Source organism: Panthera onca, chromosome E1 (assembly GCF_046562875.1).
Source record: "Panthera onca isolate mPanOnc1 chromosome E1, mPanOnc1 haplotype 2, whole genome shotgun sequence".
In the NCBI taxonomy this organism is placed as follows: domain Eukaryota; kingdom Metazoa; phylum Chordata; class Mammalia; order Carnivora; family Felidae; genus Panthera; species Panthera onca.
The window spans coordinates 37,925,571-37,942,434 of NC_138352.1; the positions used below are offsets into that span (position 1 = coordinate 37,925,571).

General features: G+C 47.2%; 2 protein-coding genes across 3 annotated transcripts in view; one reads left to right on the forward strand and one right to left on the reverse strand.

The window, feature by feature from the left end:
* The window catches only part of MYO1D (myosin ID), a 362,982-nt gene extending 352,031 nt beyond the window's left edge, over positions 1-10,951 (reverse strand). The window contains exon 1 of one of the 2 annotated variants that reach the window (XM_060647779.3): positions 10,003-10,951. In XM_060647779.3, coding sequence (XP_060503762.3) covers positions 10,003-10,034 — 32 coding nt within the window. In that variant the 5' untranslated portion in view covers positions 10,035-10,951. Of the gene's footprint in view, positions 1-707; positions 1,124-10,002 lie in introns of those variants that run through there. The other variant, XM_078437479.2, reaches the window with a different exon arrangement.
* Positions 713-16,583, forward strand: H2BN1 (H2B.N variant histone 1). The gene is made up of 3 exons (XM_078437648.2): positions 713-823; positions 13,140-13,437; positions 16,383-16,583. The coding sequence occupies exons 2-3, from the start codon at positions 13,270-13,272 to the stop codon at positions 16,581-16,583; spliced, it is 369 nt and encodes a 122-aa protein (XP_078293774.1). The 5' UTR covers positions 713-823; positions 13,140-13,269.
* The last annotated feature ends 281 nt before the right edge of the window (positions 16,584-16,864 follow it).

Below are 16,864 nucleotides of genomic sequence, written 5' to 3' on the forward strand. Positions count from 1 at the left end.
AAACCATGAATGCCTTGTCAAATTCAGACAGTTTATCTTGGCACTGGCCAGCAGAGCAGTCTCTTCGATGTCTGGAAACGTGTCTAATTACGTTTAGGAGAGTAACTAAAAAATAGCCAGTGTCCCGGGACAGCTCAGGGACCGCTCCACAGCATCCTGAATGACAGGATGGAACCGCGCCAGAAAAAAAGGAAAAAAGGGAAAAAACAAGAAAAAGAAACGAACCAAGTGTAAAACCAGGATGAGACCCGAGTCTCTCTCCAGAACAACCCTCCAGTCTCCCCAGGGCCTTCGTGGCCGCCACAACTCTCCCTAAAGTTCCTATTTTCCTTTACCTTTGTTTCCATTAGGTCACCCGGCCCGCCCACACCACTCACCTGGGGCCGCGCGCTGGCCGCCCGCACACCACTCGCACCCCTCCCCCCACCCCCCGCGTCCGGACAGCGCCCCGGACACCCGTCTCCCGAGGGCGCAGCCCCGGGGCTCGACACGCCCCTTACACTCCGAGGCGGCCACACCCCGGGGCGTCCTCTCTCGGGAACGCGCGACCACCGAGCTCCGCGGGCCCCCAGACACCCCCATCCGGCCGCACTCCATCCCTCGAGCTCGGCGCGCCCCTGACACCCCCAGTCCCGCCGCACCGCAAGGGCGCCCCCTCTCGGGAGAGCGCAGGCTCGCGCCCGGGCGCACGGCCGCTCCGCCCTCACCTGAGCCGGAGGTTGGCCATGAACTCGGGCATGGAGACGGTGTCCATCAGCACGAAGTCCGCCTTGCCGAACTCCAGGCTCTCCTGCTCCGCCATGGCGCCGGCGCAAGGGCTCAGGTGGGCGCGGACCGGCTCAGGTGGGCGCGCTCGGGTCGCGGGGGGCCGGCGGGGGGGCGCGCGGCGAGCTCGGGCGGGGTCGGGGCGGGGCCGCGGCGCCGGGCGCGGGGCTGCGGGGGAGGGGGCGCCGCGCGCCGCTCGGCGGGTCCGGGCCGGACGGAGGCCGCCCCGCTGCTTCTCGGCGCGCTCTCGGCCGGCACGGCGCACCCGGCAGTTTCCGCTTCTCCCGCGGCGGCTGCCCGGAGCTGTGGGGGACGGGACACCGAAACGGAGACGGCGGCGGCTGGTCCCGCCTCTGGCCTTGGTCTAGCCCCGGCCCCGCCCCGCCCCGGCCAGGCCTCTCCAGCTCCGCCCCGCCCCGCCCCGCCCCGCCGGCCGAGCAGCCCGCCCCCGCCGCGGCGCAGGCCGCAGCCTCCTCACCTGGGCGGCGCGCACGCGCGCGGCGGGCGGCGCGGGCGCGCGCCGGGCCCGGCCTGGGCGGCGGGGAGGCAGCGCCCCCTGGGGACGAGCGCTGGAATCTCGCGGGGCGAGGGGAGGGTGGGCGGTGCCGAGGAGGACCGACGTAGGAAAGTGGGTGGAATCAGGTTTCCAGAACCGTCTGCTCCGCGGTACTTGATGGCTGCCCACTGAGTTCCAGAAGCAGCTCATGGAGATATTGCGAAGATAATTCTTTATGATTGGTTCTATCACCTTGCCGCGAAGCCCCCCTCCTCCTCCTGTGCTCGCGTCCTCTCCATCCCCGAAATGATGGTTCGCCCACGGACTGAGAGAGAGTAATAATAGCTAACATCTGGAGGACACTTAAAATGCCCAGAGCTTTTCTAAGCGCCTTGGAGAATTCACGTAACTTGCCACATCGCTAGGAAGTGAGGAAGCCACAGTTACATCCAAGTTGCTCGAGTTACGAGCCACATGGCAGAATGCTTCCCTTCTTCAGTGTTCCGTGATCCATCTTTCTGTTCACTGACCTGAGCATGCCATCCAACATTACCTTATATTATTAATAAGTCTTTAATGTATGAATGCATCATCTCCCTAGGATTATTGCAGGCCTCTTGAGCACGGGGCCATGCCCTAAATTTCTTCATATCCCCGTTGGCAACCAGCAAGTAGCTATTGTGCTGCCTTGCTTGTGTCGATATGAAATCCGCACTGGTTTAATAGAGTGGAATGAGTTGTAAGTGGTCTCCAATTTATAGATACATTGGTTGAGCTTGGAAAATTCTTTTGGAACTTAGACTACATTTTCCCGATGAAGATATAGTATACATGACTTTCTAAGGCAGCTGCACCTCTTCAGCCTTGTGTTTCCCTTAAGACCATCTTCTAGGAAATCTGCTAGGAAATCTAGAGGCTCCCAAGGACCTGGCTGGGCTCCAACTCCATGGCTGAATTTGAGATGAGTAAACCAGACGGAAGGACCCTGCTCAGGGCTTGCTTCTGCTGCCAACAACCGACTCTAGCCAAGAGAGAGGGGAAGGCAGCTTGATCACCTCAGGAGGGAGCCACCTCTGCCATCAGGAAGCCACCCCAGGGGCACCTGGGTGGGTCAGTTGGTTGAGTGTGGGACTCTTGATTTGGGCTCAGGTCATGATCTCATAGTTTGTGAGATGGAGCCCTAGTCCAGCTCCAAGCTGACATCGAGGAGTCTGCTTGGGATTCTCTCCCTCTCCATCTGCCCCTCCCCATGTCCTCGCTCTCTCTCTCTCTCCCGAAATAAATAAACTTAAAAAAGAAAGAAAGCAAGCCACCCCAACCCCTGGCTCAGGCAGAGCTCAATTGCAGCCTACCATTAGCAGCTCTCCCTCTTCAGAAGGCACCTCTCTGGCTCTCAGTGTCCTCGTTTGGGGAATAAGGCCTCTGGGCTAGACACTTTCCAAGGTAGAGCTGCCCTTTGCTTGGATCATTATGTGGGTCAGTCAGTGGCTAAGCAGGTAACTGCATAATATGGTACATTCCTAAAATGTTTGTATTGGCAAGGCCATAGGAGTGAGGGATGGGACAAAATTTAAGATTTAAAAATTTTTAAATTTAGTAACTTAAATTTTGTGAAATTTCGAGCAACCAAGGGAGCACACTCAGGGACCCATTGGAAATGGACGTGTGTGTATTCCCTGAGCCCTGGGGTTGTTAGAGCAAAAGTAATCCCACAGTGGGTAGGATCTACAATGGGATGTAGCTGTAGTTTTCAAATGAACAGAGCAAAGGAACTCTTGTGTGTGTGTGTGTGTGTGTGTGTGTGTGTGTGTGTGTGTGTGTGTGTGTGTGTTTTATCAGTATCTTGGACAGGAGCCCAACATATAACACATGTACAGAACATATGCAAAATGTATTTTATAAATTTATAAGCCCAAATTAATATAAAATCAGGCATTGAGACCAGTAAGGCTCTTTTGCTGAACCCATGTCTGTCCATTGGGGGTCCCTATCATCTTAAATCAGCTTCGGGATTCCGATTTACTTTTGAACACTGTTTTGGTTGTACAATATCAAGAAAATCCTGATTTACATGGGGAAGCAGTAATTTGTTACTATTAGAGTGTTACATTCAGCCTTTTTAAAGGCCAGTGCACAGCTACAAATTTATTAATCAATGACACATTTACAAAATGTTTCAATATACACAGAGACAGCCAGAGAAACGAAACACTGAAATATGCATTTGAAGAAGATAATATAGAACAGGTTTGCTCATTATTAATCTCCTTTGTGATAACGTTTAGATATAAACACATTTGGATATGTATGTTTGTGTTACAGCTTAAAATATACTAAAAGCCAGGGGGCACCTGGGTGGCTCAGTGGGGTAAGTGTCTGACTCTAGATTTCTGCTTGGGTCATGATCTCATGGTTGGTGAGTTCGATCTCTAAATCAGGCTCTGCACTTACAGTGCGGAGCTTGCTTGTGATTGTCTCTCTCCCTCTCTGCCCCTCCCCTACTTCTGTCTCTCTCTCTCTCTCTCTCTCTCTGTCTCTCAAGATAAATAACCTTTAAAAAAAAAAGGTGGGGAGCACTTGGGAGCCACAGTAGGTTGGGTATCTGGCTTCAGCTCAGGTCATGATCTTGCAGTTCATGAGTTGAAGCCCCACATCAAGCTCTGTGCTGTTAGCATGCAGCCTGCTTCAAATCCTCTGTCTCCCTCACTCTCTTCCCCTCCCCCACTCTCTCTCTCTCTCTCTCAAAAGTAATAAACATTAAAAAATATTAAAAAATAAAAAATAAATTAAAAATATACTAAAAGCCAAAATAAAAGTTAAAATCACCAATAATGAGATGCACTGACATGATGAGTGATATCATCTCCTTGGAAAGACATAATAATATCACTTACCTGCTAAAAATGTATCCACTACATCTAATTATGAAGAAACACCAAATAAACCCACATTAAGGAGCATCCTACAAAAAACCAACCTGTACTCTTGAAAAATATCAATGGCTTGGAAGACAAAAAAAGGCTGAGGGGCTGGTCCAGGTTAAAAGGCCCTAAAAAGACACCACACCTAAAGGCAGTTTGTGACCTGGACTTTAACCAGAACAATGTAAAGGACAATATTGGGACAATCTGTGAAATTTGAATACAGACTGTAAATTAAATAGTAGCATAGCATTACTATTGGTTTTCCTGAATTTGATCATTATATTGTGGTTCTGAAGGGAATGTCCTTATTCTCAGGAGATGGATCCTAAGTATTTAGGGGTAAAGAGTATGATGTCTCAAATTGTTTGGCAAAGAATAATAATAATAGTACATGTGGAGATATATATATATATATATATAGAGAGAGAGAGAGAGAGAGAGAGAGAGAGATAAATGGATAAAGCAAATGTAACAAAACATTAATAATTGGTGAATATAAAGAATGTGTGGGAGGGGGCGCCTGGGTGGCTCAGTCGGTTAAGCGTCCGACTTCAGCTCAGGTCATGATCTTGTGGTTCGTGAGTTCAAGCCCCATGTCGGGCTCTGTGCTGACAGAGCCTGGAGCCTGCTTCGGATTCTGTGTGTCTCTCTCTCTCTGCCCCTCCCCTGCTCATGTTCTCTCTCTCTCTCTCTCTCTCAAAAATAAATAAACATTAAAATTTTTTTTTAATTTAAGAATGTGTGGGAACTTTTTTGCACTCTTCCTCCAATTTTTCTGTAAGGTTGAAATTATTTCAAAATAATAAAGTTAAAAAATCAAATAACAGTCTAAAAGTGTCCTAACATAAAAATGTTTATTTTTTAGAAATCCTATAATACTTAGAAATGAAAGTCACATCAGAAATTTGCACATCAGACGTTCCACGACTGAAGAACCCACACACATTTTGAAAACTCTGGTGAGGAGTGTCTGTAAGGTCTGGTTGCCACAGATATGCTAGGAGATTATAGATACCAAACAGACCATTCGAAACCCCAAAAATAATTTAAATAATTTATCTTTTCAATATATTTATAATTTAAATAATTGAATATGTAAATGTCATCAAATATGCCCCAAGGAGGGTGCCACCTGTTCTCTGCCTGAAATTCCCTTCCCTGTTGTCTCACCCCTCACCCCTATGGCCTAGCTAACCTCTGCTCCTCTCTTACCTCTCAGCCCCAACATCACTTCCTCCAGGAAGGCTTCCCTGATTTCCTAAGTGAGGGTTGGCTGTCCCTCCTCCGTACCCCCACAGCACTCTGGAAATGTCACTCCCATTCAACACTGAATACACTTGAGCCTCCTGTCCATCTCTCACGAGAGAGAGAGCCATGAGGTCCGGGGCCATGTCTGTTCTGTTCTTGGATGTAACTCTGGCACCTGGTAGCACAGTGCCTCAGATGTGAAAGCTCTTAATACACACTTGCTTGATAAATGAATAGGGAATGGTCTGTGAATCTATGGGTTGTGCGATGCGAGGTTGTCAGCACCCCCCCACCGCTTGGTAGACTTTCTGCATTAAGATCAGTCTTTGTGCAGCGTTTATCTTATTCTTATCTCCTGCCCCTAGAAGCAGGTTTCAGGGCTGTGTTCGCTTCTGTCCTGAGGCCAAGCCTGTGCACTGTATGTTCACATTAAACAAAAGCTATTGTTCCCCAAACTCCTCTGCAGTTGACCTGCTACTGGCTTATCCTTGAAAATCAACTCTGAATTTTCCAAAGCAAATATTTGCTCCCGTTCTCTCCCAGAATGCTTCTGGGCTGCCCCACCTCCCTGCCCTCCCTTCACCAGGTGCCCTGCATTCAGGAAGACAGCTCACCCCAGCAGGAGTCCTGCAAGACAGAAGCAAGAAGGCCAGGAAAAACAACATTCAAAGGCTCTTGTATACATTTATTTTATAAGCCCAAATCATCCTAGAGCAGAAGTAGAAAGGACACTTTATGTTGCAAAATAACTTGATAATGCACTCACATCCATATTAGAAATTACGTGGAACTCTCTGCCTGAGGTATTATCCAAAAGATGCTTCTTCTTCTTTCATGCCCAAGACTGGATTTGAACTATGAATGGTACATCAAAGGCAGCGTGTATGCTCTCTGTGGTTACTGAAGCCTAAGTTTTTTTAAAGTAAAAGCAGACCCAACAGTTGCCTCCCTGGTATCCCTGGTGGCTTGCCCACCTATGGACCTCCCTGCTCCACTCCCCCACCCTTCTATAGACATCTCACAGAACAAAGGAAAGGGAAATTTCATCGCTGAGCTCACTGTCATGCACCACCCTGAAAGCCCAGAAAGTGACTTAAGAAGTTCATTTTCTCACCTATAGCTATTAAAGACAAAGATCAGCTGGCCAATTGCTAAGGACCTGGCTCTGGGTTCTAGGGATTTCTTCTTTCTTTTTTAATTTTTATTTAATTTATTTTTTAAATTTACACCCAAGTTAGTTAGCATATAATGCAACAATGATTTCAGGAGTAGATTCCTTAATGCTAACCCTTCCCCATTTAGCTCATCCCCCCTCCCACACCCCCTCCAGTAACCCTCAGTTTGTTCTCCATATTTAAGAGTCTCTTATGTTTTGTCTCCCTCCCCGTTTTTATATTGTTTTTGCTTCCCTTCCCTTGTGTTCATCTGTTTTGTATCTTAAAGTCCTCATATGAGTGAAGTCATATGATATTTGTCTTTCTCTGACTGACGAATTTTGCTTAGCATAATACCCTCTAGTTCTATCCACATAGTTGCAAATGGCAAGATTTCATTCTTTTTGATTGCTGAGTAATACTCCATTGTATATATATGCACCACGTCTTCTTTATCCATCCATCCATCGATGGACATTTGGGCTCTTTCCATACTTTGGCTATTGTTGATAGTGCTGCTATAAACATTGGGGTGCATTGGGTTCTAGGGATTTCTATCCCTACTGTCCCTGTGGCTCTAAAGCTGTGCTTACCTGTGATAGTGTTGAGTTGGGAACAAGGATCTTTCTTTAACTCTTTGGAAGGGCTGATACTGCAGACAAAGCTCCTTTTAACATAGTCAACCTGAGCAGGGAGGAAGTTGGGGTATATCAGCTGAAGAGAGGGAGGAGAGAAGAACCCACTGTCCTTTGATGAAAACATGTGGACTTTCTCTCCCAAGACAAGTATATTAAGCACACACACAAACCAGTTTATACATGGACCCCTCTGTCCCTCTGCCCAAAATAACCTGTCTATGGATCCCAGGTTAAGAAGCCCAAGGTAAGGGAAGGGTCATACCACAGGTCCTAATCTTTGGGGAATGGAGAAGAATTCAAGAAACCATCATTGTCAGTATCCTGTGAGTCATCAGATGGGGACTGTCCCATAGCACATTCCCAAGCGTGGGCAGAGAAGCCACATGTTTATGGCCACAGGAAAGATAGCGTCAATGGTAGAGGAGGCAGCCTGGGACAGCCTCCAGAAACTCTTCCTGTCTGTGAAAACATAGTTTCTGACTATAAACATCTCCCTGGAATGTATCCTCTTTACTAATTACAGAAGTGCTTATCACACTGAGTTGAAGTTGGCTGTCCAGGCCTCATCCCTAAAGTCTCCAGGACAGAGGCCATGCTCTACTCACCCTTTTATCTCCAGCCCTCAAGCTGTGCCTGATGCCCTGTACATATTTTTTGAATCGCGTAGATGAATTAATTAGTGAGCTTATTTATTAGGAGAATGGGTGTGTGGGGGTGTAGTATTCTATTTCAAGGAGCCTGTGGCATTTCTCCAAGCCCCAAGCCAGAAAATCACTAACTCTCAATCTATCCTGGCCATTGGAAGTGGTTCTAGAACTAGAACATTTGGGGGTGTGATAGAAACCCACCAGAGGGAAAGCAACAAGGCACGACCACAATCAGTTGATGGATTGATAATGTCTTAAGGCAGGATGTATCAAACCTTAAAGTGTGTACGAATCACTTGGGATGTTGTTAGAAATGCAGGGTTTCAGGTCCCACCTCCAGCCTACTGAATCAAAATCTGCATTTTGACAAGATTCCCAAGGGCTGCTGCTGTTGGTTTGCAGGTGATAATTTTTTTTTTTTTTCATTTAAGCAATCTTTACAACCAGCCTGGGGCTCAAACTCACAAGCCCGAAATCAAGAGTCACACGCTCTACCAAGTGAGCCAGCCAGATACCCTACAGACCATACTTTGAATAGCAAGATTTGAAGGAGTCTCAATGGTTGTATAATCAAACATATACTCCCTAGGGAAACTGAGTCCCAGGAAGAGCCCCTGCCTTTGACTAGGTCGGAGCAAGGTGCTGGTAGAGCTAAGACCAGAACTTAAAGCTTCTGCTTTGAGCAGTGGGTAGTCTCCACTGCCCAATGTGGCAGTGAGCATTTGTGAGACAACATGCTGGGGGAGGAAGATTGAGAAGTCAGGGAGGGCAGCACCCTGGATCTTCTCCAGGTAACCCCAGTCCCTTCCTATTCCTATTTTTAATTGGGGGGGGGGGGTGGCCTTCTTTTTTCCATGTTTTTTTTCTCCTCTAAAAGCTTGGTGTAGATGGGAATCCCACCAGCTCTGGAAAACAGTATGGCGGTTCGTCAAAAAATTAAAAATAGAACTACCCTATGACCCAGCAATGGCACTACAGGTATTTATCCAAGGGATACAGGTGTGCTGTTTCAAAGGGGCACATGCACCCCCATGTTTATAGCAGCACTATCAACAATAGCCAAAGTATGGAAAGAGCCCAAATGTCCACCCGCAGATGAATGGATAAAGAAGATGTGATATATATACAATGGAGTATTACTCAGCAATCAAAAAGAATGAAATCTTGACATTTGCAACTACGTGGATGGAACTGGAGGGTATTATGCTGGGTGAAATTAGTCAGAGAAAGACAAATATCATATGACTTCACTCATATGAGGACTTTAAGACACAGAATAGATGAACACAAGGGAAGGGAAGCAAAAATAATATAAAAATGGGGAGGGAGACAAAACATAAGAGACTCTTAAATATGGAGAACAAACAGAGTGTTACTGAAGGGGTTGTGGGAGGGGGGGATGGGTAAATGGGTAAGGGGCATTAAGGAATCTACTCCTGAAATTGTTGTTGCACTATATGCTAACTAACTTGGGTATAAATTTAAAACATATATTAAAAATAAACAAACAAAAAACTGGAAATTCAAAATACAAAAAATAAAAAATAAATTAAAAAAATAAAAGCTTGGTGTAGAGGTTAAATAAGATTGCTGGGGCTGGGAAAAATTTGGATTATTTTCTTATCTGCACCTGACAAAGTAGCAACTATTCGGTACTAATATCATCCACCATTAATATTCGATTAGTATCTATAGTGCTGACACTCCAGGAACAGTGTGACATCATTCCCAAGGTGATATCTTCTAATCTGTCCCCCAAACTCCCTCTCCTCCTGCCATTCACCCAGAGTTTCTCAACTGGTGAGCTTTGGCAGTATTCATCTCCTAGAATTAAGATCACGAAATAAGATGATGTTAAAATGCACAGTGTGAAAAATAAACAAAATACAATATAATGCACAGTGTGCCCCTCTGACTTTTTTGAATCAACAAGATTAATTCCTCGGACTATCCAGAGGTAGAAATGATATGAGCAGTGCTTCTCTCCAAATTCTAACAACCTGAACCCTAAAGAAATGATACAGGGGAAAAGTAGAAGCCACAAAACCAGGAGACCTCAGAAGCTATGTAGTCCAGTGTCCCACCCAATGTCTGAATCCCCTCTACTGTGTGCTGCAATGCCAGACTTACCTGGGCCACTTGACTCTTTCGGCCACCCCCATTCCACGTAGATGTCACCGCACAAAAGCAGGCTCCAGGCTACCCCATTCCACGTAGACGTCGCCGCGCAAAAGCAGGCTCCAACACCATTTCACTCAGTCTTACTCCTGAGTCACTCCCCAGACACTCCATGACCTGAATCCCAACTGTCCCATCTTCTTGTTACTCATTACCCCTATTTATGAGCTTGGTTTGTCCTTTGGATCTGATAGTCCACAAGATAGGACCAGGTCGAAGTGAATTATAATCAAGGAGGAGAGCCAAGGTCATGGCCAGTTAAGGAAGAGCCTTCTATTTTTCTCAAGTCGATCTCCCTCTTAGAGTTTCTATCTGTAGAATTCTAACACAATTATCACTAAACTCCGTAAAGTCGGCCTTCTCAGTGTCTAAGGTCTGTGTCTGTGCTTAGCCATGTCACAGTCACTTTCTCCTAGTGTCCCCACCCTTTTCAAGTCTCTAATTAGCCCTTCTGTACTGAGTAGGGTTCGGATCAGAGGAGCATTTTCCCCATACAGTTCTCAGGAGGCCTTAGGGATACAGTGGCACCCAAGCTTTAGATACTTGTACTGAGGCATCGATGGCGGCTGGGGATCTTCATTTCAATAAGCAGCTCAGGAGATTTTGCCGCAGGTGGGCGGGAGGCCTAACTTGGGAGAAATAGTGATGGGAATTTTGGTGCCAGACACATCAGAGATCAGTTCCTAGCTTCGCACCTTACTGCCTGTGTGACCTTAAACAAATTAGTTTATCTTTATAAGCCTCAGTTTCCTCCTCTCTTCTATACTTCTGAGTATTAAAACCACAAGGTGAGATGTCGATATAGTGCTTTGTATAATTCAAGGCAGGTACTGAGCATTCAGTAAATACAAGTTAGCATTGCTGTTAGTGTAACTGCTTCTTTTATCTTCAGGATAGGGAACGTATTTATTTTTTTAATGTTTGTTTATTTTTGCAGCAGAAAGAGTGTGGGGAGGGGAGGGGCAGAGAGAGGAGCCAAAGTGGGCTTTGCACTGACAGCGGTGAGCCCGATGCAGGGCTCGAACTCACCAACTGTGAGCTCATGACCTGAGCCGAACGAAGTTGGATGCTCAACCGACTGAGCCCCCAGGTGCCCCCAGGATAGGGAATGTATTAGCAGGCAATTTATCGCATATCCTTTTTAGCTGACTGAGATTTCTAACAGATGCTGGTGAGTCTTCTGATCACCCTATGACTTCTCCCTATGTCAGCTTTGTGATTCCTCTCGGTAATTCGTCACCATTTCCATGCAGACCCATGGGCCTTGCACTTAGTAGGGTATCACAATTTGCTGAGTATTTTTTAATGAGTGAGTGCCATCTGGCCAGGGCTTCTTACTACACTCCCACGGCAACATCACCTCTGTTGTCACCCTTCTCCAGTGCTCTCCAGCATCTTCTGGACGTTACAGTGCTCGTTTGGTTCCCCATTGCCCCCATCACTGAAGAGTGCCATCCCACAGATGACTTCTGCCAGTTTGTATTTACTTTGTTGCATTAAGACGCCCAGTGCATTTCATCATATATGCTCTATGCATATGTTGCATTTTTAACTAGACAGATAATGAGTGATGAAGCCAGTAAAAGGAGAGTAGGAGTTGAGGCGGTGGGTAGGATGTGCTTTGACAGCCAGGTCATAGACTGTCTTTTTCTTTTCACAGGAGTGTTCAGTATAGTTCTTTGTCACCAAAGAATTCATTCCGGGGAGTTGAGCCTGCACCACAGATAGGCTGCATCCCAAGTTCTTGGAACTACATTCCAAGTTCTTCATCAATGAATAAATACACGCAGCAGCCGTGCAGAGCACACGTGTGTAACGATAAGGAGAGTGGGGCTCTGGCGTTCGGGTTGGAAGAGCAGCAGAGCATGGGGTTAGAAGCAAAGGCTCAGGGAGGGGCCGGTCCTGCCATCGTGCACTGTGTGGGACCCCCGGACAAGTCACATGAGCCCTTCCAGACTCAGTTTCCTCTTCTGTAAAGTGACGGTAATACAAATACCGACCTCATATTGTTGCCCTGAGAACTGATTGCAGTAAGGTACATTACACACTTTGTATGGGGTCGGGTACATAGGGCTCGATAAATGGGAGCTCCCAGTGCATCAGTCCCCACCAGTCTCCTGAGCTGGGGCTTCAGTGTGGCTCATAACTGGGAGAAGGAGGAGTTCTGTTCTGGTTCTTCTTTTGACACCCTGGTTCTCTGGCGTCCTCTTATCTGCCCCTTCGTGTGAGGCTGGGCATTTCCTTGTAGCTCAGCTGATAATGCTAATTGCGGGGAGTTCGCGACCTCTCCATCTAGGGTTTCTCAACCTTCAGTCTTGAAGGTACAGTGACTCCCTGGCTTCCCTATTCATGCTTTGTCACCTGAGTTCCTAATTGCTCTTGCACAGCCAGGTACCCCTCCCAGTGGAAATGCACACACACAGGGCACATCCGTGCAGAGCTGTTCCTCGAACCCCAACCCCTGATCTTGTGGGGTTGCTTCGGGAAGGTTTTACAGACCAATGAATCCTAAATCTGCTGGTCATTAGATTCACCTGGGATGCTTTTATTTTTTTTTAATGGTTATTTATTTATTTTGAGAGAGAGAGAGAGAGCAGGGGAGGGGCAGAGAGGGAAGGAAAGGAAGAATCCCAGGCAGGCCCTGCACGGTCAGCGCAGAGCCCAGCTCAGGGCTCCATCCCACAAACCAGGAGATCATGACCTGAGCCAAAACCAAGAGTCGGATGCTTAACCAACTGAGCCACCCAGGTGGCCCCAACTCACCTGGGACGCTTTAGCAAAAGATGCAGCTTCCAGGATCCCAGGCTCAGTCCTTTTGAATGGAAATCTTTGTGGCCAAGAACCACTATAATAAGAACACCTGGGGTCACACACGTAAAAGGAATCACTGCGGAGATCCGTGTTGCCTGGTAAATTAATGGCCGTCAGGTCAAAGTGGTCACTCTCTCTTTTACATGGGAAGAACAGAGGAAAGGTTAACATTTTGAGTTTCCCACCTCAAGCTCTTTTCCAGAATGTACCATCAGCCTGCCTTGTTAGACTCCACACCTAGTATTTCTTAAGTGTTCTGGGAGTATTGTCTCCTGCAGGTGCAGTCACTAACCACTGATTTTATTAGGAGAGCGTGCCTTCCAGCTCCCCCTAGCAAACCCCTTTGAGGCGCTCACTTTCCTCCAGCCAGTGCTATGACCTAGACGTGTTAAGGATCAAGCCTTCCGCATGTACTGCGTTTGCCTACACCACCTAAGATGCCCGAAGAAGAAGACTACACTTTATACTGCAGCCCAAGAGAAGTACGGGAGGGCCAGCTCAGCCTCTGGGAAGAAGAAGAGGAAGAAGAAGAAGAAGGAGGCCTATCTTGGTTACGTGGGGAAAATCCTAAAGCAAGTGAGTTGGGGCTCTCCTGATGGAAGCTTAGAATGGCCAAGACCCGTGTCATGTGAGTGGCCCTGGGTGTGTTCTTGACTTCAGCTTTTCTCACACAGGGGTCCTTCTTCACGCCCCAAGTTCCTGAAAAGTTGTGTGCAAACAGCTTCGATAAACTGGATCTGCAGATGGTTGCTATCTTTTCCCACTGGGCTCGCTGTCTGTTGGCAGTAACTCTGAACACCTGAGCTCTTCGTGTCTCTCTTGGATCTGTTGACAGGCAATCTAGAAATTGATTCTTAAATGCCCTCTTACAGAGAGAGGATTCACCACCTCGTCTGTTCTTATTCTGTGAAGAGGCACTTACAGAAGGTTTTCACTAAGTGGTGCTCTGTACTTCGAATGTACCTAGCATGGGTAGGCTTTCGTTCCTCCTTCCCGCCCACCCAACCTCACTTTGTAGCCTACAGTTGCAGAGAACAAAATCAGAGAAGGCTTCCCCTTTGGAAGAAGCTACGGGGAAGAGAAGAAGGTAATTTTGTGACAGATGTAAGAAGGCTTGATTTTGAATTTTCTCCATGACGATAGGGCAGGGCTGAGTGTTCATGGGTGATCGTTACAAAAGCCCCCTGTATTCCAGGGGTTTCATTTGGACTCTGTTGCTTATCCTAGGAGAAGAAGGGGAAAATGGGATGAAGGAATGCTAGGAGAAGGAAAGAAACATGTGATATAGGGCCTGGTTTCTCAACCCCAGCACTTAACCTTTGGGGGCTGCTTCATTCTTTGTTGTGGGAGCTGTCTGGAGGATGGTGGGATTCTGGGCAGCATCCCTGGCCTCTACCCACTGGATGCCAGTAGCACCCTGTCTCCCAACCGAAAATGCCCAGAGACATTGCCCCCCCACTGAGAACCTGCATTTTCTGGAAGGGCTCTCTGTGCGAGTTCTTGGACCGAGTAATCCTCTAATCATTAGTCTGTCCTTGGCCTGTCCTTCACTGCGTGGGTCTGGCAGGCCACTCTGCTTCTGCAAGTCTCCCAAGGGTCGGGTCTGCGCCTTGGGTCAGCCCCTCAGGGCATGTGAGGATAAAACATGTTGGTTGGATTAATGTGTGGAGCATCTCAGTAGAAGCCAGGTCTGCTGGGGAACTCAGATGGAAACGATGTGGTCTGTATCACAAAGGGGCTCACACGTCCTGCAGGATGGGACCACAGAGGACATGGAGAAACCTTTCAACTACTGCTTCAAGCCTTTCCTTTTACAAAAAAATAAACTGAGGCCCAATGTGAGAATATTACTTGCTTATATGACATCTCATGCCCATCCAGAGCTAGGATTAGAGTCCTGGGTGGGTGATTCTCAGGGCACCTGAGATCATTCTCCTGATGATTCCAGCTGCCCCTCTAACTTTAGACGAAGTCATGAATGACATAAATTGGCATGTGATGCAGGTTCTGAGAATATACAGAGCCCTGATCTTTAGTGGGAAGTTGTGGAACACAGATAAGCCAGAGGGGTTCTTGGGGAAGAATCCTAAAGGGTGGATAGGATTTGAAAGGTGGGATTGGGTGTCAGCATGGTAGGTAGAGATGGGAGATCAACAGTGGTATGGAGACCAGAAAACGTAGGGACACATCCGAGGAAGAGCGAGTTTTCCCAGCGTGGCTGGAGATCATGTCGGCACAAGGAGGTAAGGCTGAAAATTGAGAAGTGTTCAAACAAGATGCTTACTAATACGAAATACAGAGTGTGAACATCTACTCTAAACTTCTATCAGGGCACCTGGGTGGCTCAGTCGGTGAAGTGTCCAACTCTTGGTTTTGGCTCAGGTCATGATCTCATGGTTCGTGGGTTTGAGCCCTGTGTCGGGTCCGCAATGTCATCACAGAGCCTACCTGGGATTCTTGTCTCTCTCTCTCTCTCTCTCTCTCTCTGTCTCTGTCTCTGTCTTTATCTCTTTCTCTCTTGCTCTCAAAATAAATAAACTTAAAAACAACTCTCGCTCTCAAACTTTAAAAAAACTAAAATTATATTTTCCATCTTCTGAAGGTGTTGGATGTTAATTCCACTTCTGTTAGGAAAAATTAAGGCACAAAAGTTTTTTTCTTTAAGAGAGTGTGAGAGGGGGAAGAGAGAGAGAATCCTTTTTTTTTTTTTTAAGTTTATTTCTTTATTTTGAGAGAGAGCATGTGAAAGTGGAGGAGGAGGCAGAGGGAGAGGGGGAGACAGAGAATCCCCAGCAGGCTTTGTACTGTCAGTGAGGAACCCAATGTGGGGCTGGAACTCATGAGTTGTGAGAACATGACCTGGGCTGAAGTCTGACACTTAACTGACTGAGCCACCCAGGTGTCCCAAGAGAGAGACTCTTTTTTTTTTAATTTTTATGTTTTTATTTTATTTTATTTTTGAGAGAGAGACCAAGTGCAAGCAGGGCAGAGGCAGAGATAGAGGGAGACAGAATCTGAAGCAGGCTCCAGGCTCTGAGCTGTTAGCGCAGAGCCCGACGCAGGGCCTCAATTCACGGACTGTGAGATCATAACCTGAGCCGAAGTCAGACACCCCCCCAAGAGAGCGACTCTTAAACAGGCTCCACGCTCAGTGCGGGACCTGATGCAGGGCTCGAACCCACCTGGGATGCTGAACTGAGCCACGGTCAACCAACAGAGCCACTCAGGTGCTCTTGAGGCACAAAAGTTTAAGTGACCAGAGTTAGTATGTATTCTACAGATAAAGGTGCTCTTTCTCACCAGCTACAAATTCCCCTTCCTCATCTTCCTCAGACAGTTGATAGATACAATGACCTAGTTTCTTTCCTCACACCCCTACCATCGTACCTGTGGTGATTCGTGTGGCCCCATGTATGCACGAATCCATGGAAGGCGTATGTGCTGGGTTAGACCATAAATTGCCAGCTTTGGGTGGGAAGCCTACACTGCTCTGTCTTACCCTTGTGCCATTTCTGTCCCAGACTCACCCAGACTTCAGTGGGTGCTCCTGGATCTCAGATGCACTGGGCTCTTTGGAGGACTGGCTGCTGGAACGGGTTAGCCTGGAGGTGGTTAGATTGTCCTTCTACAACCACAGAAAAGCCATCACCAGCAGAGAGATCCCTGGAGCAGTTAAACAGAGATCCTCTTGGAAGAGCTTCTGTATCAATGAACTGTTCTGAATGGCTCTGTTGTCGAGATGATTGCACTTGTCAAAAATAATCAGATATGTCAGAGGGCTGAGTCGGAAGACGAGGTATCAGACAAGGACCTGTTGCAACAGGAGTCTTGGTGCTACATAGGTGGTCTCTGGGTCCTGTGCTTTTAGCCTCTGACTTAATTTGTGGGGAAAAAATAAAGGCATTTTGTCTTGTGTGTGTAATGCTTATTTTTTATGGCTTTAAAATTTTTCTTAGGCATGCTTCTTCCCACTTGAACTTACCCATTGTCTTTTTGGAGGACA

Excerpts from the sequence above, each read along its gene's own strand:
- H2BN1 (XM_078437648.2), top strand. The coding sequence starts at position 13,270 with ATGTACTGCGTTTGCCTACACCACCTAAGATGCCCGAAGAAGAAGACT. Across the intron at positions 13,438-16,382 it reads TGGGGAAAATCCTAAAGCAA|ACTCACCCAGACTTCAGTGG; the intron begins GTGAGTTGGGGC and ends TTTCTGTCCCAG.